Source organism: Chamaea fasciata, unplaced genomic scaffold (assembly GCF_029207755.1).
Source record: "Chamaea fasciata isolate MVZ Bird 193981 ecotype frontalis unplaced genomic scaffold, bChaFas1.0.hap1 SCAF_3, whole genome shotgun sequence".
NCBI classification, from domain to species: domain Eukaryota; kingdom Metazoa; phylum Chordata; class Aves; order Passeriformes; family Sylviidae; genus Chamaea; species Chamaea fasciata.
The window spans coordinates 113,307,967-113,332,436 of record NW_027094088.1 but is presented as its reverse complement, the minus strand read 5'-3'; the positions used below and the strand labels follow the sequence as shown (position 1 = coordinate 113,332,436).

At 63.5% G+C, this 24,470-nt stretch overlaps 1 protein-coding gene across 1 annotated transcript; it reads right to left on the bottom strand.

Annotated features, from left to right (window-relative positions):
* Positions 1-704: 704 nt before the first annotated feature.
* Positions 705-18,180, bottom strand: KIF3C (kinesin family member 3C). The gene is made up of 8 exons (XM_066180188.1): positions 16,753-18,180; positions 9,761-9,862; positions 9,548-9,670; positions 9,339-9,457; positions 7,421-7,537; positions 5,349-5,457; positions 4,248-4,423; positions 705-2,829 (listed from the first exon to the last, which is right to left on the bottom strand). Exons 1-8 carry the CDS (start codon positions 18,163-18,165, stop codon positions 2,736-2,738), a joined length of 2,253 nt encoding a protein of 750 aa, XP_066036285.1. The 5' UTR covers positions 18,166-18,180; the 3' UTR covers positions 705-2,735.
* Positions 18,181-24,470: the final 6,290 nt, after the last annotated feature.

Genomic DNA, 24,470 nt, shown 5'->3' with positions numbered 1-24,470 from the left:
GGGACGAGCGGCCCGGGGCTGCTGCAGGTGCCCCGTCCCATCCCCGCCCTGCCCCGCGCCGCTCCCGCAGCCCCCGGAGCTCGGCGGGATCCCAGGATCCACCGTGAGCGCGGCGCTGCCCGAGCTGGGCGCGGGGGAAAGTGGCCTGGGGGACAGCCACCCATCTCTGGGGACAGCCACCCATCTCTGGGGACAGCCACCCTTCCCTGGGGACAGCCACCCTTCTTAGGGACAGCCACCCTTCCCTGGGGACAGCCACCTTCCCTGGGGACAGCCACCTTCCCTGGGGACAGCCAACCCTCCCTGGGGACAGCCACCCCTCTTAGGGACAGCCACCCTTCTTAGGGACAGCCACCCCTCCCAGGGGACAGGCACCTTCCCTGGGGACAGCCACCCTCCCTGGGGACAGGCACCCGTCCCGGGATGCTCCGTGGCCCGGGGCAGGCCGGGCGAGGAGCGCTCCCTCAGCTCCTGGGCTGTTTCCCACTGCCCGGGTGTGAGCACAGGCCAGGGATGGTCTCTGGTTCATCCCTTCGGGGCTCCAGGAGCCGCTGATCCACTGAGGGGGAACCGGGACTGCTGGAAAACGAGGGAGGGAGGAAATTCTACTCCTGCAGGTCCCTCCAGGCTTCTCCTGATTCTGAGCCTGTGCTTCCTGACCCTGACTCCCAGATGTTCTCCTGGAAATGAAATCAGGAAGCAGCTCTCCCAAGCGCTGTGTTTCATAGGATCGGGGAAGCACAGACTGGTTTGGGCTGAAGGGACCTCACAGAGCCACGGGCAGGGACACCTTCCCCCGTCCCAGGCTGCTCCAAGCCCTGCCCAGCCTGGTTTCACCCGGCCAGCTGGCTCCGGGGGCTGCCCTCGGACACCCCTGGCTGTGGGGGGCACCTGTGGACACACCTGAGCCCACACCACCGAGGGGACCCCCCTGTCACCCCTCAAACACCTTCCCCCGCTCCCTCCTGCCCAGGCTGAGCCCAGCCTGCTGCACAGGGAGGGAGCTCAGTCCTAGAGCGAGCCACAGCTCCCCAAGGTGTCCCCGAGGCAGGTGCTGGGCCGGGGGAGAAGGGGACGAGGACCTCGGAGGGACAGGGGGTGCCGCGGGGCATAGACGGGAAAGGGAAGGGGGCAGAGGGCAGTGATGGAGGGCTCAGCGTTGGGTGGGAAGGGGAGAAGATCCCGTGGCAGGGACAGAGGAAGGGCAGAGGACGGCCCGGCACAGCCAGGTGTGGATGGGACACCTGCCTGGCTCTGGGCTCGGCACAGCCCCTGGTTCCCTCTGCACATTCCCATCCCACGCCGCTGCCTTGCCCTCCCTCAGCCCCGTCCTGGGGGCAGCAGGGACCAGTCAAACGGCAAAGATCAGCCCGCCCAGAACGGTCCCCGAGCGCCCTTCCCTGGGGACACTCCAAACCCACCTGGACACAACCCTGAGTCAACGCGCTCCAGGGGACGGACGGGGTGAGCTCCAGGGTCCCTCCCAACCTCACCCATCCCGTGAAGGAATTCTCTTTGGTGCCAGAGGACATCCCCTACCTGCAATCCTCTCCGAGCTGCCCTCCCCGTCCGGCCCTTTGCTGACCCATCAGCTCCCAGGAGAGCCAGGGGTCACTCCCTCATCCACAGGGATGCCACCAAACCCAGGGATGTCCCCACCTCCACCATCCCGGCGACACCGCAGCTGCTGGCCTGGCACTTCACCACCCTCCCTCCACGCCAAAGCCGCGTCCTGCAGGAACACCGAGCGCCGTCCCTGCACCTGGGGCACGATCCAACCCCCAGAGCCCTCGTGGCTTCCCCCTCTCCCCCATCACCACTCCACACCCCGCCAGGAAGTCTGTCCCAAGCAGGAGGTGACAGAGGTGACCTCCGTCTGTGCCATCGCCCAGGGGACAGCGATGCCACCGGTGGCCTGGGTGTCACCTCCTTGCCCCACATTTCTCTGGTGCCTTCAGCTGCAGGATGGAGCCTCTCCGAGCGCTGAGCTCGCAGGGGAGCTGGAAGGGGCTGGAGATTTCCGCCTCTTGCTCTTGCCAGGAGCTGCACACCCCGGGGTGGGAGCGAGCCAGGCGTTGGGAATCCAGCGGGGCTGACTCCAGAGAAAGCCCCGGGCTTTGGTGACTCGTTCCGGTGACTCTGCAAACCCCTGCGGATGGAGCTGGTGCTCCAGCAGCGACAGCCGTGCCCGCAGTCACTGAGGTGTCCCCGCTGCCCCCGGCGTTGGTGCAGGCCGGGGAGTCCCGCTGGGGGACTCTGCCAAGGCGCTGCCACCGCCACGGAGCCTCCCAATCCGTGCAGAAATCTCCAAACTCCCCGGCCTCCAGCAAAGCCCAGGGGCCGGGGCAGCCTCAGCTTCTGCCAAAGCCCCTGGAGAGGGATCCGTGCCTGGATGGAGCAGCGTCCCCGTGCCCAGCCCCGTGCCAGGCACTGCAGGGAGCCGGGCAGAGCCGGGGCGGTGCCACCGCCGGCCCCTGGGTGTCCATCAGTCCGAGCGCAAATCCTCACCCGCTCCATAAATAAATAGGTTAAATAAATAAAGTGACAGATCCGGATCGGAGGGGCGGAGGGAAGGGAGGAGGGAGGGAGGGAGGGAAGGAGGGAGGGAGGGGCAGCCGCCCTGGCCCGGGGCCGTTCGTCTCTCGCACAAACACACACGAAGTAGCTGAGGACAAGGACGAGCCGCCGGGCGAGGCCTCCCTCGGCCCTCGGGGGCTCAGTCCGGGCCGGGGCCGTCACTCCTGGGCCGGCAGCGGGGCGGCGCACGGCGAGCTGGAGGCCAGCGACACGTGGGTGGTGGAGGAGGGCAGCGACCGCGGCGTCTGGCACCTGGGGACACACACGGGGACACTCTGGCTCTGCTGCCCTTCACACCCCCCATCCCAAAATCCAGCCCCTCTCCTGGTCATCTCTGTGCAGGCAGCACCCAAAGGGTGCTGGGTGGGAGGACACCTTGGGTCCGGGATGGAGGAGTATCGTGGAATCATGGAATGGTTTGGGTTGGGGAGACCGTACAGCCCGTCCAGTGCCACCCCTGCCGCGGCAGGGACACCTGCCACTGTCCCCAATGTCCACCCTGGCCTTGGGCACTGCCAGGGATCCAGGGGCAGCCACAGCTGTGCCAGGGCCTGCCCACCCTGCCAGGGAACAATTCCTGCCCAAAATCCCATCTAAATCTCCCCTTTTCCATCTTAAAGCCATTCCCTGTGTCCTGGCCCTCCATCCCTTGTCCCCAGTCCCTCTGCAGCTCTCCTGGAGCCCCTTTAGGCCCTGCCAGGGGCTCTGAGCTCTCCCTGGATCCTTCTCCTGTCCAGGTGAGCACCCCCAACTCTCCCAGCCTGGCTCCAGGTCCTTGTGCTGTGACTCCCCCCCGTCCCAAGCCCTCAGTGTGTCCCCACAGAAGGTCCTGGCCGTGTCCCCACGTGCTGCAGTGCATTTCCCCCACCCAAGCAAGTGATTCTATATCTAAGGAAAAGAGCTTTGCTTTACTTCTGAACTGAAAAGGAAACTGGACTGGAATCTTCTGTGATCTTCACACCGTGACCGGCTCAGGGCCAGGACAGGAGCACCTGTTGGACCTTCTAGAGCTGCTCCTCAGGAACGGAGCTGGCTTCTATTGGGCAGCAAGCCAAAAGCCCTCCTAAAACATTAAGTACTTAAGAAGGAGCACAGAGGTGCTCAGGTGCTCGTTGGGGTGTCTTAGCCAGGTGTGAGGGGCTTTCCTACATCTGGGCACGGCTTTTGTTTTGTTCTTGTATCATTTGTTATTTTATCATTAGTTAAAACCTTTTGCTTTTCCAAAACACTCCTGAGGAGCCATCTCACCATTATCCTAAACCGTCCTGGGAAGTGCTGGACCCCCTCAGAACCTGCTACTCCTCATTCCGAGTCTCTGCTTCCTGACCCTGACTCCCAGACGCTTTCCTGGAAATGAAATCAGGAAGCAGCCCTCCCAAGCGCTGTGTTTCATAGGATGGGGGAAGCACAGACTGGTTTGGGCTGCAAGGGACTTTAAAGGTCATCCAGTGCCACGGGCAGGGACACCTCCAAGCCCCAATGTCCAGCCTGGCCTTGCTGGCTGGTTTCACAGGGCCAGCTGGCTCCGGGGGCTGCCCTCGGACACCCCTGGCTGCGGGGTGGGGCTACCTGTGGACACACCTGACCCCACACCACAGAAAGGACCCATCTGTCAACTCCTCCAACACCTTTCCCCCCGCTCCCTCCTGGTTCCCGGCTGCATCACCCACCAGGAGCGGGACTTGCGCAGGCGGGAGGCCGCCGGCCGCTCCAGGAGACTGTCCAGGCGCATCAGGCGCTCCAGGTGCAGCGCCCGCGGGTCCTGCTCCGCCGCGTCCCTGCTGCGCTCGAACTCAAAGATGGCCGGGGGGGACAGGTCCAGCTCCAGGAACATGATGTTCTCAGCCTGCGCAGGGACAGCCAACGTGCGGGTCAGAGCGCGGAGAGCTCCGGTAACGCACGCTGCCGGCACCCAGTGGGATCCTGCCCCGGCACGGCCACGCTGGGCTGTGGGCTCGAGGCTCTGCTGCGGCCCTCCCAGCCTCTCCCAGGGCTGAGCAGCCCTGTCCTGTCCAATGGCAGGAGCTCCAGGACTGGAGCCATGAGGATAAAGCTGGGAGCTTGAATTGGCGTATCCCAGATCCTCGTGAGCTTTGCTCCGTCTTCTCTCCCAGTGTTACCCACCCCTCCACCCATCCACTCACTACCTGCCTTCATCCATCCACCTCTAGCTCTCCATGAACCTCCATCCATCCATCCATCCATCCATCCATCCATCCATCCACGCATTCACATATCTCCGTCCGCATATTCATACACCTCCATCCATGTCCATCCATCCCTACATCCATCCACATCCATCCATGTCCATCCATCCACATCCATCTACATCCATCCTTCCATCCATCCATGTCCTTCCATTCACATCCATCCATCCCTCCATGTCCATCCATCCATTCATGTCCATCCATCCATCCATCCATCCATCCATCTACATCCATCCTTCCATCCATCCATGTCCTTCCATCCACATCCATCCATGTCCATCCATCCATCCCTCCATCCACCTCCACCCACACATCCATCCACGGATCCATCCATCCACCCATTCACACACTCCCATCTATCCATGGATCCATTCCATCCCTCCATGTCCATTCATCCATCCATCCATCCATCCATCCACATCCATTCATCCATGTCCATCCCTCCATGTCCATCCATTCATCATCCATCCATCCATCCATATCCACCCACAGATCCATCCATCCACGGATCCATCCATCCATCCCCCCGTTTACCCCAGCCCAGCGCAGCGTCCCGTGCCGTACCCGGAAGCGGGGGTGGGCTCTCCTGGCCATGGCCACCCGGGCGTACTGGCTGATGGGCCTCTTGTAGCCCACGGCCGATGTGGGGCGTCTCTTCATCTGGGAGCTGTTCCTGGGGCACACGGAGCGCGAACGTCACCGGGAGCCGTGCCCGGGCCACCCGGGGAGCTGCGCCAGCGAGGGAAGGGCGGCCCTGCCCGTGGGATGGGCCTGGAGGGATTCCCACCCACGGGCACCAGCCCCTGGTCACTCCAGCCCCGGGGCCATCCGCGTGCATTGGCAGGGACGGGGATGGGGACACAGGGACGGGGATGGGGACACAGGGACGGGGACACAGGGACAGGGACACAGGGACAGAGATGGGGACACAGGGACAGGGACACAGGGACAGAGATGGGGACACAGGGACAGGGATGGGGACACAGGGACAGGGATGGGGACACAGGGATGGGGACACAGGGACAGGGACACAGGGACAGAGATGGGGACACAGGGACAGGGACACAGGGACAGAGATGGGGACACAGGGACGGGGATGGGGACACAGGGACAGGGACGGGGACACAGGGACAGGGACACAGGGACAGGGATGGGGACACAGGGACGGGGATGGGGACACAGGGACAGGGACGGGGACACAGGGACAGGGACGGGGACACAGGGACAGGGACACAGGGACAGGGATGGGGACACAGGGACAGGGACACAGGGACAGGGATGGGGACACAGGGACGGGGATGGGGACACAGGGACAGGGATGGGGACACAGGGACAGGGACACAGGGACAGAGATGGGGACACAGGGACAGGGACACAGGGACAGAGATGGGGACACAGGGACGGGGATGGGGACACAGGGACAGGGATGGGGACACAGGGACAGGGACACAGGGACAGGGATGGGGACACAGGGACGGGGATGGGGACACAGGGACAGGGACGGGGACACAGGGACAGGGACACAGGGACAGGGACGGGGACACAGGGACAGGGACGGGGACACAGGGACAGGGACACAGGGACAGGGATGGGGACACAGGGACAGGGACACAGGGACAGGGATGGGGACACAGGGACGGGGATGGGGACACAGGGACAGGGATGGGGACACAGGGATGGGGACACAGGGACAGGGATGGGGACACAGGGATGGGGACACAGGGATGGGGACACAGGGACAGGGATGGGGACACAGGGATGGGGACACAGGGACAGGGACACAGGGACAGAGATGGGGACACAGGGACAGGGACAGGGACACAGGGACAGGGATGGGGACACAGGGATGGGGACACAGGGATGGGGACACAGGGACAGGGATGGGGACACAGGGATGGGGACACAGGGATGGGGACACAGGGATGGGGACACAGGGACAGGGATGGGGACACAGGGATGGGGACACAGGGACAGGGACACAGGGACAGGGATGGGGACACAGGGACAGGGATGGGGACACAGGAATGGGGACACAGGGACAGGGACACAGGGACAGGGATAGGGACACAGGGACAGGGACACAGGGATGGGGACACAGGGACGGGGATGGGGACACAGGGACAGGGATGGGAACACAGGGACGGGGACACAGGGACAGGGACACAGGGACAGGGATGGGGACACAGGGACAGGGACACAGGGACAGGGACACAGGGACAGGGACACAGGGACGGGGATGGGGACACAGGGACAGGGATGGGGACACAGGGACAGGGATGGGGACACAGGGATGGGGACACAGGGATGGGGACACAGGGACAGGGATGGGGACACAGGGACAGGGATGGGGACACAGGGACAGGGACACAGGGACAGGGATGGGGACACAGGGATGGGGACACAGGGACAGGGACACAGGGACAGGGACACAGGGACAGGGACACAGGGACAGGGATGGGGACACAGGGACAGGGACGGGGACACAGGGACAGGGACGGGGACACAGGGACAGGGACACAGGGACAGGGACACAGGGACAGGGATGGGGACACAGGGATGGGGACACAGGGATGGGGACACAGGGATGGGGATGGGGACAGGGACTGTACCCTGGGGACAGGGACACAGGGACGCACCCTCCGGCGGGAACCAGCGGCTGGAATTTCCACTGGTCCTCGTCGCTGTCGAAGTACAGGCGGTTCATGATCTTGTTCTTCTCCTCGGGAGGGATGAAGTTCTCGATGATCAGGTACCTGAGGGACGGGGCGGGAGAGGAAGGGGTTAGTGCGACAGGAGACAGGAAAGGCGGGAAGAGGAGACGTCCAGAGGATGAATTGTGATGGAAGTGCAGAGGTTGAAGCTGCAGCCACAGAGAGGGGAGAGGCAGGAGAGGAGCCCAGACCCCGGGGAGCTCCAGGCAGCACCGGGACTCCCTCCCTCCCACGTCTGCTTCCCACTGCCCGACCGCAAAACCAAGGAAAGCTCAAGAAGGGGCCAAGCGCACCCCAGAGGGAACCTTTTCTCCCGTGTTTTTTGGGGCAGATGTCAAAAACTGCTTGGAGGCAACGAGTTGCACCAGGGAGCCGCGGCTTGCAGGCGGAACCGTGGCAGAGGAGAGAGGGGGCAAAGCTGGAGGTGGAATTCTGTTTGTAGGGAAACTGTTTCACCCCGAAAATGCTGCAGGGCTGACACGGAAAGAGTGTTTGGAGTGAGAACAAACCCCCCCCGGGGGGCAGAGGAGCAGCAGCTGCAGCTGTGGGGGGCTCCCGGAGGGAAAACTCTGCCCAGGGAGCTCCGGGGAGCTGGGGTCACCCCGAGTCCCCCAGAGCTGCCGTCCCTCTGAGGGCGCCCTGGGGGCCAGAGCAGGTCACCAACTTGCCACCCACCACCTTCGGCCACTGCCAGGGGTTCTGCTGGAACATTTCCTGGTTTTCCGCCTTCTCCACAGCTCCCGGCGGCCACACCTTGTGCCACCACCCACAGCTGGGCAGGGCTGGGCTGTCCCTTGTCTCTGGGGGGGGTCAATCCCTCCACTTCTGCACCCGCTCTGAGCCCCTGAGCCCTTCTCGAACACCCCAGCCCTGCTCTGAGCCCCCCAGCCTGGCTCTGAGCCCCCCAACCCAACTCTGAGCCCCCCAACCTGGCTCTGAGCCCCTCACCCCTGCTCTGAGCCCCCCAACCTGGCTCTGAGCCCCCAACCCTGCTCTGAGCCCCCAACCCGACTCTGAGCCCCCCAACCCGACTCTGAGCCCCCCAACCTGGCTCTGAGCCCCCAACCCTGCTCTGAGCCCCCCAACCTGACTCTGAGCCCCCCAACCCGACTCTGAGCCCCCCAGCCTGGCTCTGAGCCCCCCAACCCGACTCTGAGCCCCTCACCCCTGCTCTGAGCCCCCCAACCTGACTCTGAGCCCCCCAACCCGACTCTGAGCCCCCCAGCCTGGCTCTGAGCCCCCCAACCCGACTCTGAGCCCCTCACCCCTGCTCTGAGCTCCCCAACCTGGCTCTGAGCCCCCCAACCCGACTCTGAGCCCCTCACCCCTGCTCTGAGCCCCCCAACCCGACTCTGAGCCCCCCAACCTGGCTCTGAGCCCCTCACCCCTGCTCTGAGCTCCCCAACCTGGCTCTGAGCCCCCCAACCCGACTCTGAGCCCCCCAACCCGGCTCTGAGCCCCCCAACCCGACTCTGAGCACCCCAATCTTGCTCTGAGCACTCCAGCCCTGCTCTGAGACCCCCGAGTCCTGCTCTGTGCCCCCCACCCTGCTCTGAGACCCCCAATCCTGCCCTGAACTCCCCAACCCTGCACTGAGACCCTCACCCCTGCTCTGAGCCCCCCAACCCTGCCCTGAGCACCCCAACCCTGCCCTGAGCACCCCAATACAGCTCTGAGCCCCCGAGTCCTGCTCTGAGCCCCCCAGCCCTGCTCCGAGCCCCCCAGTCCTGCTCAGAACACCCCAACCCTGCTCTGAGCACCCCACCTCTGCTCTGCACCCCCATTTCTTCAGGGCCCCCCCGGGCCCAGGGGAACCCCCCCAAGCACCTCCCAAAACACCTACTTGAGCTTCAGCTCGCGCGTCTGCTCGTTCTGGGCCTCCTCCAGGTCCTGGCGCACACGGATGTACTCGTCGTGCTGGTCCTGGATCTCGGCCTTCACGGCCTGGAGCTTGGCATAGAGCTGGGAGAGGGGAGCAGCGCCTCAGCCCTGCGCCCGGGGCGCCCTGGGCAGGGACATCCCCGTCCCTGTCCCCACCTGCCGGGCCCTCACCTTCTTGAGCTTCTTGGTTTTGATCTCCACCTCCTGCTGCAGGGACGTGTAGGTCTCCCGCAGCTCCATGGTCTCCTCGTCCCTCAGCAGCATCTCCTGCTGCATCTCGCGCTCCCGGCGTTTCTGTGGCGCGGGGACACGGTTGGAGGTGGGGTCGGGCGCGGGGACAGGCCTTGGGACAGCGCTGTCACCTCCCTGTCACCCCCCTGGTACCTGCTCGGCGATCTCCTGCCGCCTCAGCTCCAGCATCTTCTGCTGCTCGTTGGTGTGGTCCACGATGGTCCTGCCCCCGATGAGCAGCTTGCTCTCCATGGCCTGGAGGGCACGGGGGGGGGTCAGGGCAGGGCGCCCCAATGCCAGCCACGGGCGTGGGCCCACGCCAGCCTCACTGGGTGCTGTCCCCACCCCTGAGCGCTGTCCCCACCCCTGACCCCCTGTCCCCACCCCTGAGCCCTGTCCCCACCCCTGACCCCCTGTCCCCATCCCTGAGCCCTGTCCCCACCCCTGAGCCCTGTCCCCACCCCTGACCCCCTGTCCCCATCCCTGAGCCCTGTCCCCACCCCTGAGCCCTGTCCCCACCCCTGACCCCCTGTCCCCACCCCTGAGCCCTGTCCCCACCCCTGACCCCCTGTCCCCACCCCTGACCCCCTGTCCCCACCCCTGACCCCCTGTCCCCACCCGACCCCCTGTCCCCACCCCTGAGCCCTGTTCCCCACCCCTGAGCCCCTGTCCCCATTCCTGACCCCTGTCCCCATCTCTGACCCTGTCCCCATCCCTGACCCCTGTCCCCACCCCTGACCCCCTGTCCCCACCCCTGAGCCCTGTCCCCACCCCTGAGCCCCTGTCCCCACCCCTGACCCCCTGTCCCCACCCCTGAGCCCTGTCCCCATCCCTGACCCCCTGTCCCCACCCCTGACCCCCTGTCCCCACCCCTGAGCCCCTGTCCCCACCCCTGACCCCCTGTCCCCATTCCTGAGCCCTGTCCCCACCCCTGAGCCCTGTCCCCACCCCTGACCCCCTGTCCCCACCCCTGAGCCCTGTCCCCACCCCTGACCCCCTGTCCCCACCCCTGACCCCCTGTCCCCACCCCTGACCCCCTGTCCCCACCCGACCCCCTGTCCCCACCCCTGAGCCCTGTTCCCCACCCCTGAGCCCCTGTCCCCATTCCTGACCCCTGTCCCCATCTCTGACCCTGTCCCCATCCCTGACCCCTGTCCCCACCCCTGAGCCCCTGTCCCCACCCCTGACCCCCTGTCCCCACCCCTGAGCCCTGTCCCCATCCCTGACCCCCTGTCCCCACCCCTGACCCCCTGTCCCCACCCCTGAGCCCCTGTCCCCATCCCTGACCCCCTGTCCCCACCCGAGCCCTGTCCCCATCTCTGACCCCCTGTCCCCATCCCTGAGCCCTGTCCCCATCCCTGACCCCCTGTCCCCATTCCTGAGCCCTGTCCCCACCCCTGAGCCCTGTCCCCATCTCTGACCCCCTGTCCCCACTCCTGACCCCCTGTCCCCACCCCTGAGCCCTGTCCCCATCTCTGACCCCCTGTCCCCATTCCTGACCCCTGTCCCCACCCCTGACCCCCTGTCCCCATCCCTGACCCCCTGTCCCCACCCCTGAGCCCTGTCCCCATCTCTGACCCCCTGTCCCCATCCCTGAGCCCTGTCCCCATCCCTGACCCCCTGTCCCCACCCCTGACCCCCTGTCCCCATCCCTGACCCCCTGTCCCCACCCCTGACCCCCTGACCCCACCCCTGACCCCCTGACCCCATCCCTGAGCCCTGTCCCCACCCCTGAGCCCTGTCCCCACCTGTGAGCCCTGTCCCCACCCCTGACCACCTGTCCCCATCCCTGAGCCCTGTCCCCATCTCTGACCCTGTCCCCATCCCTGACCCTGTCCCCATTCCTGACCCCCGTCCCCATCCCTGACCCCCTGTCCCCACCCCTGACCCCCTGTCCCCATTCCTGAGCCCTGTCCCCACCCCTGACCCCCTGTCCCCACCCCTGACCCCCTGTCCCCATTCCTGAGCCCTGTCCCCACCCCTGAGCCCTGTCCCCACCCCTGACCCCCTGTCCCCATTCCTGAGCCCTGTCCCCATCTCTGACCCCCTGTCCCCATCTCTGACCCTGTCCCCATCCCTGACCCTGTCCCCATCCCTGACCCCCTGTCCCCACCCCTGACCCCCTGTCCCCACCCCTGCTCTCTGGGAGGTGGAAGAGTTCAGTGCTCATGTGCCGGAGCCCCGCACGACTAGACTGGATATTGGGAACAATTCCTTCCTGGAAAGGGCTGTCCTGCCCAGGGAGGTTTGGGGTCCCCATCCCTGGAGGGGTTGAAAAGCCCTGTGGATGTGACAGGGGTCAGAGGTGGCCGTGCTGGGGACGGCTGGGCTCGGTGATCCTTGAAGGGCTTTTCCCACAATTCCATCACCCCACGGACAGCCGGCAGCCCGGGGCTGGTTCAGCACCACGGGGCTGTGGGTGACGTGTCCCCTGGTGTCCCCTGTCCCCTCCAGGGGGCCGCTGGCTCCCAGCCCGGGCTGCTCCGGGCGCGCTTCCTTCCGCACAGCTGCGATCCCGGGGATGGGCAACAGCTGCAGCCCGGCCCCCGCCCCCGCAGGGGCTGTGCGCGCACAGAAATGCACAAACGCACGGATACACACACACAAACACACACACAAACACACACACACAAACACACACACAAACACACACACACAAACACACACACACACAAACACAAACACACACAGGGGCTGTGCGCGCACAGAAATGCACAAACACACGGATACACACACACAAACACACACACAAACACACACACAAACACACACACACAAACACACACAGGGGCTGTGCGCGCACAGAAATGCACAAACACACGGATACACACACACAAACACACACACAAACACACACACACAAACACACACAGGGGCTGTGCGCGCACAGAAATGCACAAACACACGGATACACACACACAAACACACACACAAACACACACAGGGGCGGTGCACACCCAGAAATGCACAAACACACGGATACACACACACAAACACACACAGGGCTGTGCACACACAGAAATGTGCACAGAGAAATGCACAAACACACAAATAAAACCACACACGCACAGAGAAATGTGAACACAGAAATGAACACACACACAAACACACGGGCTGTGCACACAGAAATGCACACACACAGAGATGTGCACACAAATGCACAAACACACAGATAAACACACACAAACATACACACAGGGGCTGTGCACACAGACACGCACAAACACAAATACACACACAAACACACAAATAAATACACACACACACACAAATACACATGGGCTGTGCGCACAGAAATGCACACGCACACAGATAAACACACACACAAACACAAATGCACACAAACACACATGCACAGGGGCTGTGCACACAGGAAGTCAAACACACAAATAAATACACACACAAACACACACGGGCTGTGCACACAGAAATCCACAAACACGCAAACACACACACACAGAGGCTGTGCTTACACAAATACACAGGGGCTGTGCACACACAAACAGACACACAGGTGTGCAGGATGTGCGCACACACACACACACACAGGGAGCACATCCTGTGCCAGGCTGAACACGGTCACACCACATGGATATGTGTAGGAACACCGGGTGTCTGTGCACACGTGTGAGACGGTGAGCACACTGTGTGTGTGTGTGCACTGTGTGTGTGTGCACTGTGTGTGTGTACACTGTGTGTGCACACTGCGTGTGCACTGTGCATGTGTACATACTGTGTGTTTGTGAGCGCAGACTGTGTGCACACACTGTATGTGTGTGTATCTGCCCACTGTGTATATGTGCACACTGTGTGTGTATGCGTGTGTATTTGCACACCATGTGTATTTGCACACTCTGTGTGTATTTGCACACTGTATGTGCACACTGTGTGTTTGTATGTGTGTGTATTTGCACACTGTGTGTATTTTCACACCGTGTGTGTATTTGCGCACTGTGTGTATGTGCACACTGTGTTTGTGTATGTGTGTATTTGCACGCTGTGCATATTTGCACGCTGTGCATATGTGCACACTGTGTGTGTTTGTATATGTGTGTGTATTTGCACACTCTGCGTGTATTTGCACACTGTGTGTATGTGCACACTGTGTGTGTATATGTGTGTATTTGCACACTGTGTGCATGTGCACACTGTGTTTGTGTGTATTTGCACACTGTGTATATGTGCACACTGTGTTTGTATGTGTGTATTTGCACACTGTGTGTATGTGCACACTGTGTTTGTATGTGTGTGTATTTGCACACTGTATTTTCACACCATGTGTGTATTTGCACACTGTGTGTATTTGCACGCTGTGTGTGTGTTTGTGTATATGTGTGTGTGTATTTGCACACTCTGTGTATTTGCACACTGTGTGTGTGTTTGTGTATGTGTGTGTATTTGCACACTCTGTGTGTGCATTTGCACACTGTGTGTGTGTTTGTGTGTGTGTATTTGCACACCGTGTGCGTGTCTGTGCCCTGCAGCCCTGCTCCCGTGTCAGGGTGTCCATGGGGGGTGAGCAGGGCACACCCTGCGCCCACCACAGCTGCACCTCAGGGGCCTCAGCAGGGCCAGATGTCCCCGGGACACCAAATCCATCTCCCAGACGCAGGGACAGCTCGGCCACCACCTCGGAAATGTCCCCTCTGCCCCCCTCACCCCCTGGGCATCTGCCCCTGAGGTCCCTCTGTCCCTGCTCCACCCCACGGTGGTGGCCCTGAGGGGCAGGGGGGCCACCAGGCCACGCCAAGGGCACTGCCAGCACTGGGGGGGGCACACACAGTGGCCACGGCGCTGCTGTCACATGTCCCCGGGCAGGGTGGGGGGCTGTGGCAAACCTCTGTCCCCCGTCCCCACTGACAGCTGCTTGGGGCAAGGCTCTATTGCCACGATTCTCCCCCCATTTTTCCCCTTCTGGCTGCAGGGGGCACACTGTGGGGTCTGGGGGAACCCCACAACTGTGCCTTCCCACCTTTCCCACCCAGTGAGACCCCCGCAGCCCCACACTCAGTGTTGTGGGGACACGGCCCCCCGTGGGTGCCCCGCCCAGCCCCCCTGACCCCGGGGATCCCTCCGGATGGGTGTCCCAGGGCTGGATGTCCTGCTGGGGGCTCAGACCCCCACCCCATCCTGTGCCATCCCCTGCCAGTGCTGGGGGCACTGGGGTGCCACAGGCCCCTCGGCCCTTCTCCTCCAAACCCAGATCTTGGTGCCACCTGCTCCCCTTGAGGCTGAGTGTCCCCTGGGGAGGTGCTGTGACGACGGCCCCGCTGCCACCCCCTCCCACAGAGCCCCCCCCTGCAGACGAAGAGGTTTCTCAGCGCCGCCGTTTTCTCCCTGCCAGGGCATTTATTCCCTCTAAGGAAGAGACTCCCAATCTCCTTTAGCGCTAAGCCTCTCCCAGGAACTCATTTCCGGCACCCAAAGAACTTCCCAGCACTTTCCCTCCCGCTGACCTCGGCCCCTGGCACGGCACTGGGAGCACCCACAGTCCAGCCCCAGCTCCCCTTGGCACAGCCCCTCTGCCTGGGCGCACATCTGGGCGTCCAGGAGCACATCTGGGCGTCCAGGAGCACATCTGGGCGTCCAGGAGCACATCTGGGCGTCCAGGAGCACATCTGCTGGGGCAGGCTGACCCCACCTCTCCGAGCTCGTCGTCCCACACGTCCCAGCTGCGTGGCAGAGCCCACACCCACGAGTGTGACAGCAAGATGGGGTGCAGCGCGGCACGCCGTTGTCCCCCTGTCACCTCAGCTGCCTTTGCTCCTCGCCTGGCCCCCCGGAGTGGCAAAGCTGCCCGTGAGCACCGTGAGGCCACCCAGCGTCCCCGCAGCGTCCCGTGGGCAGTGCCCACTGGGGTGAGTGTCGCAGCAGGCTGCGCCCCTCCGGCATTTCTGCTCGCTGAGGTGACACCTCTCTGCTGTCACCGTGCTGTACCCCCAGAGCCAGAGGGTGCCTGTGTGCGCAGCAGCTCCAAAGGCCACCCAAAGGGACATGGTGTCACCTCGCCTCCGGCCCTGCCTTGTTACTCAGCAGTTCCAGGACACACAGTGGGCCCCGAGCCAACCCTGCTGTGCCAGACAGGGAGAGACAGTGCCGGACAGCTGCCGGCCCAGCCGGCACCCCACAACCTGCACCGTGGGGGCATGGCTGCAGAGCCCCCGTGCCAGGCAGCCTGCCCTGCCAGGACACCCAGCACGGGACACCCAGCACGGGACACGCGCCGTGCCAGCCAGCAGCCCACGCCTCTGGCCCGGGTGGCACGGCCCAGTGGGATGCCACGGCCTCTGTGCAGGCACCCAGGCACGGCCACGCTGCCCTGGGCATGATCACACAGCCCTGGGCACGGCCACGTGTCCCTGGGGCTGCAACAAACACGACCCTGGCCGTGCAAGGGGGTCCAGCCCCCCGCCCAGCCATGGCACCCCGGGCGTGTCCCCCCCTGCCGAGGAGGGGTCCCGTCCCCGTGGCCACCACGGGCAGAGGGGAGGGGTGAGGATCCCCCAGCTCAGTGGGGCAGGAGGAGGTGCAGCCCCAGACCCCCCAGCACAGCTGAGGCTGCCGTGGCCCCTCTCACCCTCAGCACCACATCCCGGAGCATCCCTGAGCCAGCGGTGGTGCCCCCGTGCACCCTGCTCTGGTTTGGGGTGTGCCAGGGAAGGATTTGGGGTGGGCAGGGGGATGGGGGGTCCCTGCCAGGCCCTGCCTGTCCCCACAGAGCCCACTGGGAGCCGGGGGCAGGTGCACCGTGTCCCCAGCCCCAGCCCTGGGCTCACTCCCGAGGCCACCAGGGACGAATGTGCAGCATCACTCTCGTCGCTCCCCGTTCCCACACAGGCTGCTTTGTTGTGCCGAAGGGGACGAGAGCTGAGCACGGCACACTCGTGCCACCGGTGACCCAGCCCCTCACGGCCCTTCCCTCCCAGCCCCTGCGGCTCCCACACAGGTCCCCACGCAGTGTCCCCACACGGGCCCGTGTCTGAGGGCCACCCCAGCCCCACACCAGAGCCCGGGGCTGCCCTTGGGGACACCCTGCTTGGGAAGGTCCCCAGGATCCGTGCTCGGGATCCATTCCCGCTGCACGCCAGGGGCTGGGGACGCGGCTGCCCCCGGCCCCGGTTGTGACCACGTGTGGCAACACGCACCTTGTACTTGATGGCCAGCAGCTCCGTGGCCTCCTGCTCCTTCCGCAGGTCCTCTATCATCTTCTCCTTCTCCTGGAGCAGCTTCTGCTTCTCCTCACTCACCAGGCTGTGGTCATCCTGGATAGCGGCTTTCTCCTCTTCCAGCCTCTCCTTCTGCTCCTTCAAGTAATTCTCCATGTTCTTCTCCAGGCCGTCCTCATTGTCATCCTCCCCTTCATTGTCCACGGTGCCCTCTCCATCCACGGCTTTCTTCCTCCTGCTGCTCCTCCTCCTCTTCTTCCCCAGCATGCCGCGTTTCTCCAGCTGGGCTTTCAGCCGGACGATCTCCTCCTGAAACTCCCGCAGCAACGTGTCCTTGGGGTCCTCGTTCACCCGGGGCTTGTTCTTGATGTTCTTGGCCCTGTTGGCGAACCTCAGGGTGGAGAGGCTCTCGTCGTAGCTGTGGGAGGCCGGGCCCAAGGTGGCCACCATGATTGTCTTGGCGTTGCCGCCGAGGGAGTCCTGCAGCAGGCGGGTGAGCTTGGAGTCCCGGTAGGGGATGTGCGTGCTCCGGCCGTCCACCAGCGCCGAGATGACGTTGCCCAGGGCCGAGAGGGAGAGGTTGATCTTGGAGGCTTCCTTGGGGCGCTCTCCCTGGGCCCCCATTTTGTTCTGGCGCTCGCTGCCGGCCAGGTCCACGAGGTTGAGCTTGCCCACGCGGATGTGCTCCTCGCCGTCCGGGCCCGTCTCGCTGCACTCGATGGTGATCAGGAAGATGGCGTGGGAGCGCGAGCTGTGCTCGTTCATGTTGGTGCTGCCCACGGAGCGCGTCTGGCTGCCCAGGTTCATCACGTGCTCGATCTCCTTGACGTTCTTGGTCACGAAGGAGGAGAGGTCCTTGATGTACACCCCGGTCTCGGGGTTCTCCTTCAGCTCCAGCTTCTTGCTCTGGTCCTTGGCGAGGAGGTCCCTGATCTCCTCCTGGTAGATCTCCAGGTAGGAGGCCCTCACCAGGTACTGCTGGTTCTGGGAGCGGGAGATGTGGGTGAAGATGTGCTCGAAGGCGCTGGGGATGATGCCGCGCTTCTCCGGCTCCGCCCAGGCGCCCTGCATGGTGTAGGTCTTGCCCGTGCCGGTCTGGCCGTAGGCGAAGACGGTGCCGTTGAAGCCCTGCAGCACCGAGTCGATGAGCGGCCGCACCGTCTCATCGTAGAGGTCGGCCTGCTTGGAGCTGGCGTCGTACACGGCGTCGAAGGTGAAGGTCTTGGGCAGCTCCCCGGGAGCGGCGCGGGGGTTGCGGATGCTCACCTGGCCCAGCTTCACGTCCAGCTCCAGGACGCGCTCGTATCCCGCCGCCTCCTCCCGCCGGCTCATGGGCCGGCACCGGGCCACCACCCGGAGCGCCTCGCAGCCGCTGCGGGGCTTACCGGCCATGGCGGCGGCGGGCGGGGCCGGCGGCGCAGCGGGGCTGGGGGGCTCAGCCGCGCCGCCCCCGCGGCATCCCCGGGGCCGAGGCCGGGGCCGGGGCCGGGGCCGGGGCGGAGCGGGCGGGGCCGGGGCGGGGGGCGCGGGCGGCCGGGGCGCGGCGGGGCGGCCCCGCCGGGCGCTGGCTCATGGCAGCGCGGCCGCTGCGCCCCGCCCGGTGCGGGGATGGGGCGGGCGGGGCGGGCCGGGCCGGGGCGCGGCCGCGCCGCGATTGGTGCGCGCTCCCGCCCGCGCCCGCGCCCCCCGAGCGCGCTCCCGCAGCCGCGCACACGCAGCCGCGGGCGGGAGCGCCGCCGGGCCCCCCCTCGGGCACGCCGGGAGCTGTAGTGCGGCCTTTGTGCCGAGCCAGGGCTCGGGGGCGGGGGAGGAAGGATGCAGGACCGGGATGCTGCGGTGGAATGCAGAACCGGCATGTGGGATCGGGATGCGGGCTGAAGGACGCGGCGTTGGAATGCGGGATTAGGATGGAGGATGGAGGAATGCCGGGCAGGGCTGCGAGGCGGGAATAGGAGAGGGGATACAGAATGCAGGATTGGGGTATGGGACCACAAATGCAGGAATGGGATGCAGGATGCAGGGCTGGGATGGGGGATGGAGGATACACGATTGGGATGTAGGACAAAGGGTTGGAATGTAGGACTGCGATGCTGCACTGGAATGCAGGACTGGGATGTGGGATGAAGGATGCAGTACTGGGGTCCAGTGCTGGCATGCGGCACTGGAATGCAGGGCTGAGATTCGGGGCTGGGATGCTGCATTGGAATGCAGGATGAAGGATTCCAGATGAAGGACTGAGGATGAGGGATGCAGGACTGGGATGTGGGAAGCAGGGTGCAGGGATGTGGGATCGGGATGCAGGGCAGGAGAAGCAGGGGATGCTCACTCTTTCCTCAGACCTGGCAGGCAGCACAGGGATAACCCCCCATCCCATCCCATCCCATCCCATCCCATCCCATCCCATCCCATCCCATCCCATCCCATCCCATCCCATCCCACCCCATGCTGTGGGGCTGGGGCAGGGTCACCCTGTGGTGTTTGGGGGTCCCTGGGCAGTCCCAGGCTCTGTGTCCCCTCACGGCCAGGCGAGGCTGCTGCATCCCTGCCCAGCCCAGTGGGAATAATCCCAGCGCCTCACGGGGCTGCGAGGGGAGATTAAACATTCTTGTGGTTAATCGAGTGTGAGCAGCCACCCGTTCCTTCCCCGGCACCAGAGATTATCCCATTATCAATTAATTAGGGTATTTGCTGCCATCCACAGGCCTGCCTGGCGCTATCCCGGTCCTCTGGCTCCAGGAGGAGCTCCCAGAGGGGACAGTCCCCTCCCCAAAGGCACAGCCCCGGCCATGGACGGGGGACAAGGGGACAAAGGAGGGTGTGAGGGAGGAGAGTGGGAGGGAGGTGCAGCAGGGATGGAGGGGGGATGGAGGGGAGATGGAGGGACAATGGAGGGGGCAAGTGGAGGATGGAGAAGGTGACGGGGAGGGTGGAGGGGGATGGAGGGGGTGGAAGCTTCAGGGGAGGCAGGGTGGGAGGGGGGAGGCAGCGTGGATGGAAGGAGGGATGGAGGGAGGATGACAGGGATGATGCAGAGGGATGGACGGATGGATGGAGGCGATGGGGAGGGTGACAAATAGAGGGGACAGTACAGGAGGGTGGAGGAGGGATGGAGGGATGGTGGAGAGGGATGAAGGGAGTGATGGAGGAGGTAGAGAATGGGATGGGGGGACAATAGAGGCTGTGAAGGGGTCACTGCTAGGGCCACCTTTCCTCGCCTGCCCTTTCCCAGGGAAGGATCCACGCATGTGGGTGACACACAGGAACAGGAGGATGTTCAGGGAGGGCATGAGACATGGCAAAGAGACAGAGGGGACATGGCAGGAGCAGGGACGGTGTGATGGGTGAGGACAGTGTGACATGTCACCTGGGGTAACCCACAGGGACACGGTGACATAGGGAGGGTGAGGTGACATGTATGGGCAAGATGACAGTAGGGACACAGTGCCAGGTGGGGCACGGTGACACATGAGGACAGTCCTTTGCCCAGAGTGTGCTGGTGGTGGCCTCTGGCCTCGGGGCTGACCCCTGGGACTGTTCCTGGGGCGGTGGGGCCGAGGGGACAATGAACCCTCCTGGTGGCCATCCTGGGATGCCTGGGCAAGGAGACTATGGGGCAACCACCCCACAGAATCCCCCAGAGCAGAGCCCTGAGCCCCCTGTGTGTATGGGAGGGGTACGGGGTGTGTATGGTGTCCCTGGGGACACGGTGTCTATGGAGGGCCCTGGTGGCACGGCTGGTGACATCCCAGTGCAGCTGTTGGCATGGGATGGCACACGAGAACTGAGCACCTGCAGGGATGGAGTGCTAGATCCTGAGCCAGGGCTGACGATGAGCTGGCTGGGCCAGGGGACATGGGCTGGGTGCCACACAGGGTGGGATGACATTCGGGGCCTCCATCTATCCCAAAGTGCTTCGGCAGAGCCAGGGGATCCCAGTTCCTGTGACCTTGGTTTTCCTGTTCCTCCCCAGCACAGGTTCCCACCTCCTACAGCCACCCTGGGACATCCCAGCTGTCCCTTGAGCATTGTGGCTGCTGCCAGGACAGCTCAGACACCCCTGAGAGTACCCAGCCCCTGGAAGTCTGGTTGGCTTTCGGTACTGCAGCCACCCCTGGGACACCACAGCCAACACCGGGACACCATGGCCACTTTTGGTGGCCAGACCTGGGCCACCAAGGGTATCCCTGGACAGCACAGTTACCTCAGGGACACTGCAGCCATCCCTGGCTACTGTGGCCACCTCAGTTCCCAGCTCTTGTGGGTGACTGGGGGGATCCTGGAGGGGCTGTGGCCCCAGGTACCCCGTAGTCACTGGGACACTTGACACCCTTGGCTGGCAGTGAGGGTGACATGAGACCTTGGGACTGACTTCCTTCCTTCCTTCCTTCCTTCCTTCCTTCCTTCCTTCCTTCCTTCCTTCCTTCCTTCCTTCCTTCCTTCCTTCCTTCCTTCCTTCCTTCCTTCCTTCCTTCCTTCCTTCCTTCCTTCCTTCCTTCCTTCCTTCCTTCCCTCCCTCCCTCCCTCCCTCCCTCCCTCCCTCCCTCCCCAGCCTCTTGGCCGTCGGGCAGCAGCATCAGCCAGAGCCAGGCAGACATGGGAGGGAAGGGATGCTCAGTGCTGGGAAGATGCTCTCCCACCCAGGGGACCCTCTCCCATCTCCTTCAGCACTGCCATCCCTGTGGCATTCCAGGGGAAAGGCTTCTAAAGGGGACACTAATAAAGGGGAAAGGCTGCCAGGGACACGCAGGCGCTCTTCCCCCTGGGGCAGGGGGTGCTCAGCCCCCGGCTGTACCTGGTGCGGGACTGTGGGACTGGGGACCAGCTGCCCCCTCCCAAAGCCCCTCTGAGATTGTCCTGGAGCTGCTCTCACTGCAGCCTGCACTCACGGCCAGGGGCAGTCCCTCTTTCCCAGATCCTGGTGCCAATGCTCAGCCCTGGAGCACTTTCACTTAGTCCAAACCAAGGTCAGAACAGGAGCACTTCCACAGCCGCCAAAACCTTCTCACCTTCACTGTCACCAGGAAATTGTGCTGGAGCTCACCAACATCCTCTGTTCCCAGGGTCACAGGAGGCACCCCTGCCCCCAGGGAGGACGTCTTCCCTCTGTGGAGACAGATGGAAGCACATACATTGGGAACATGGAAATCAGTCTCCATGTTGGCAGGGTTGAATTGACATTCCTGAGGCTTTTTCTTGGTGTTTGGCCAGGTGGTAGTGGTGTTGGCTGGAGCAGCCCTGGAGAAGAGCCTGTCCTCCCTGGTGGGGAAAAGGACAGGACACATCCCAGTGTGATGTTCCCAGCTCAGAGGGTGGATCCTCTCATTTTCCCCCACTGCTGGCCCTTCACCCTCTCACTCTCTTGGCTTCTCCAGGGGGAAAGGGATGCTGAGGGTCCAGCAGGCATTTGGCTGCTTTCCCTCTAAACCAGCTTGCCAGCATTCCCAGAGATCCGGAGCGTTGATCTCCCATTTCCCTGCTCTGTGGCAGTTCTGTGGCTCAGCCCAGCTATTTGTGGCACTCCTCATCCTCCCCATGCTCCTGGCTTCCCTCCTGCCGTCCCCATCTCCACGTGCCAGATTGCTGGTGGGGGAGCTTGGGAAGCAGCAGGGCCTCGGGCTCCAAGCCACCTTTTTGGGCTGAGATCAGAGGTTTTGTGGTTTTTCAGCCTGTGAACTGAGCAGGAACTGCCCAGGAGGGCTGGGGAAGGGGAGCTCCCACAGCCACACGGGGAAGGCAGGAAGGGAATCGCTCCAGGGCAGGATTCACCCCATAGCCAAAGTGGGGGAGCTGGAGGGGCCAGCACAGCTCACACTAAGCCTGGATTTAGGATGGATCAGTTTGCCAGCAGCTGACTCCTCTATAACTTAGACGGCAGCAGTGGAACGGGAGCCAGAGCTCCAACATCTCCCCATCCACAGGCGCAGGCATTCCACATGACCCCGGGATGTGTAAACAGCCACAGGAGGGATGAGCTGTGTCTCCTCACTAACAGGGACACGAGGAATGAAAGCTGCTGCAAAGTGCTGCTTCTCCTGCAGGCCCTCAGGCTGCCCCCGAGGAGAAGATTCAGCCCCAGAGGATGAATCCTGCTGGGATGTGAGCTGGATGGCTGAGCAGCATCTTGTCCCACATCACCACCCACCAGCTACACCCCAGGGGCTGGAAGGAGCTGCAGCCCTGCCTGGCTTCAGGCTGGGAGCCCACAGGAACTCCATGCCCCTGCTCTGGGGCTCCTGAGCCGTGTCCCAGCTCCTGTGTGAGCTGGGGAATTCTACGTCTGCTTCCCAAGGTCTCGCAGCTCCGGCTGTGCCCCCACCATCCCTCTTCCCACCTCTGCCATCAATCTCACACGGGAGCTGGGAGAAGGGACGGCTGGGAGTTGTGTGGGAGGCTGCAGGCTTTTATCTTGGATGGAGCTTTCCAGCAGATGTGGAGTGAGCGGTGTCTGTGAGGCAGCAGCTCGGCATCGCTGCGCTCGGATTAAAGGATTTAATAATCTGCTGGCAAGGTGTAATTGGAAAAGGCAGAGCTCTGGCTGTGCAGCAACTCAGCTGATGCACCAGGGCATTCCCACGCTCCCCACATCCCTCCAAACCCTCTGGCAAGCGCAGTAAATCCCAGTGTGTGTGGGGCAGGCCCCGTTCTCCACGGATCCAGGGGACTAACACCTCACCTTCCTGCACAGGTAACTGCTGATTTCTCAGTAACGAGCTGCCAGAGGGAGCTTCTCCTCTGCACCTCGAGCTGCTCCAGAGAGAATAAAGAGCTGAAAGTGGCTCTGCCTCCGTGCAGGGTACGTGTGGATGTGGCACGTGGGGACACTAATAAAGTGTATTAATAATAGTGGTGGGAGCTGCTGGGTTTGGTGCTCTCAGGGGCTTTTCCAACATCAATGATCCCGTGATCCGTGACTTCCGGGGACGTGGTGTGGTGCTGAGGGGAGCTGGGGCTCAAAGCCTCCTCCAGCAGCAGTGGGGATCCATCCACCACCATTTCCTCAGTCCCTTGTCCCATCCCTGATTCCCAAGTGCAGGAAACAAGGCCGGGGACTGGCTCTGCAAAGCACTGACAACAATGCTGGGCTTCTTCCCCCACCGGGCAGGGCAGAACCAGGACGCAGCACAAGAAGTGAATGCCCTGGCCAGAGACAGGGATTTTTGGCTGCAGACACAGGGGCTGTGGAGGGGGAAAGGCTGTCCTGGAGGGGCAGAGGCATGGGAAAACAAGCTGGGAAGGAGGTCCTGTGCAGGGAGCTCCTGGATGCACCCAGGCAGGCTGGCAGAGCCCAGCTGAGGTGACTGTGCAGAAATCAGAGCCGTGCCTGGCCCACAGAGCTGCTGCCAAAGGCACTGGGCTCCGTGTGCCCTTTGTGCCCTCCCTGCCACCTGGGGTCCAAAGGGCTGGCAGCAGCAGAACCGGGGGAAAGTCCCCATTTCAGGATCACGGAGCTGCCTTTCCCTGTTCCCCCCACGTGCTCTCTGTCCACCTGCCTGCGAGGTGGGTGAGGGCAGGAGGTGAAATCCAAAGTGGTGAGAGGCTGGCAGCAGTGCCGGGAGCTGCTGGAAACACCGCCCTTGCTGCCACTGCCCAAAAAGCCTCAGCAGGAGCCACTTGGTGTGGCTGTGGGTCAGCTGGGGGCAGGAGGGGAGGCTGGAGGCCTGGTGAGATCCAGCAACACGTCTGCAAAAGAGAAAATC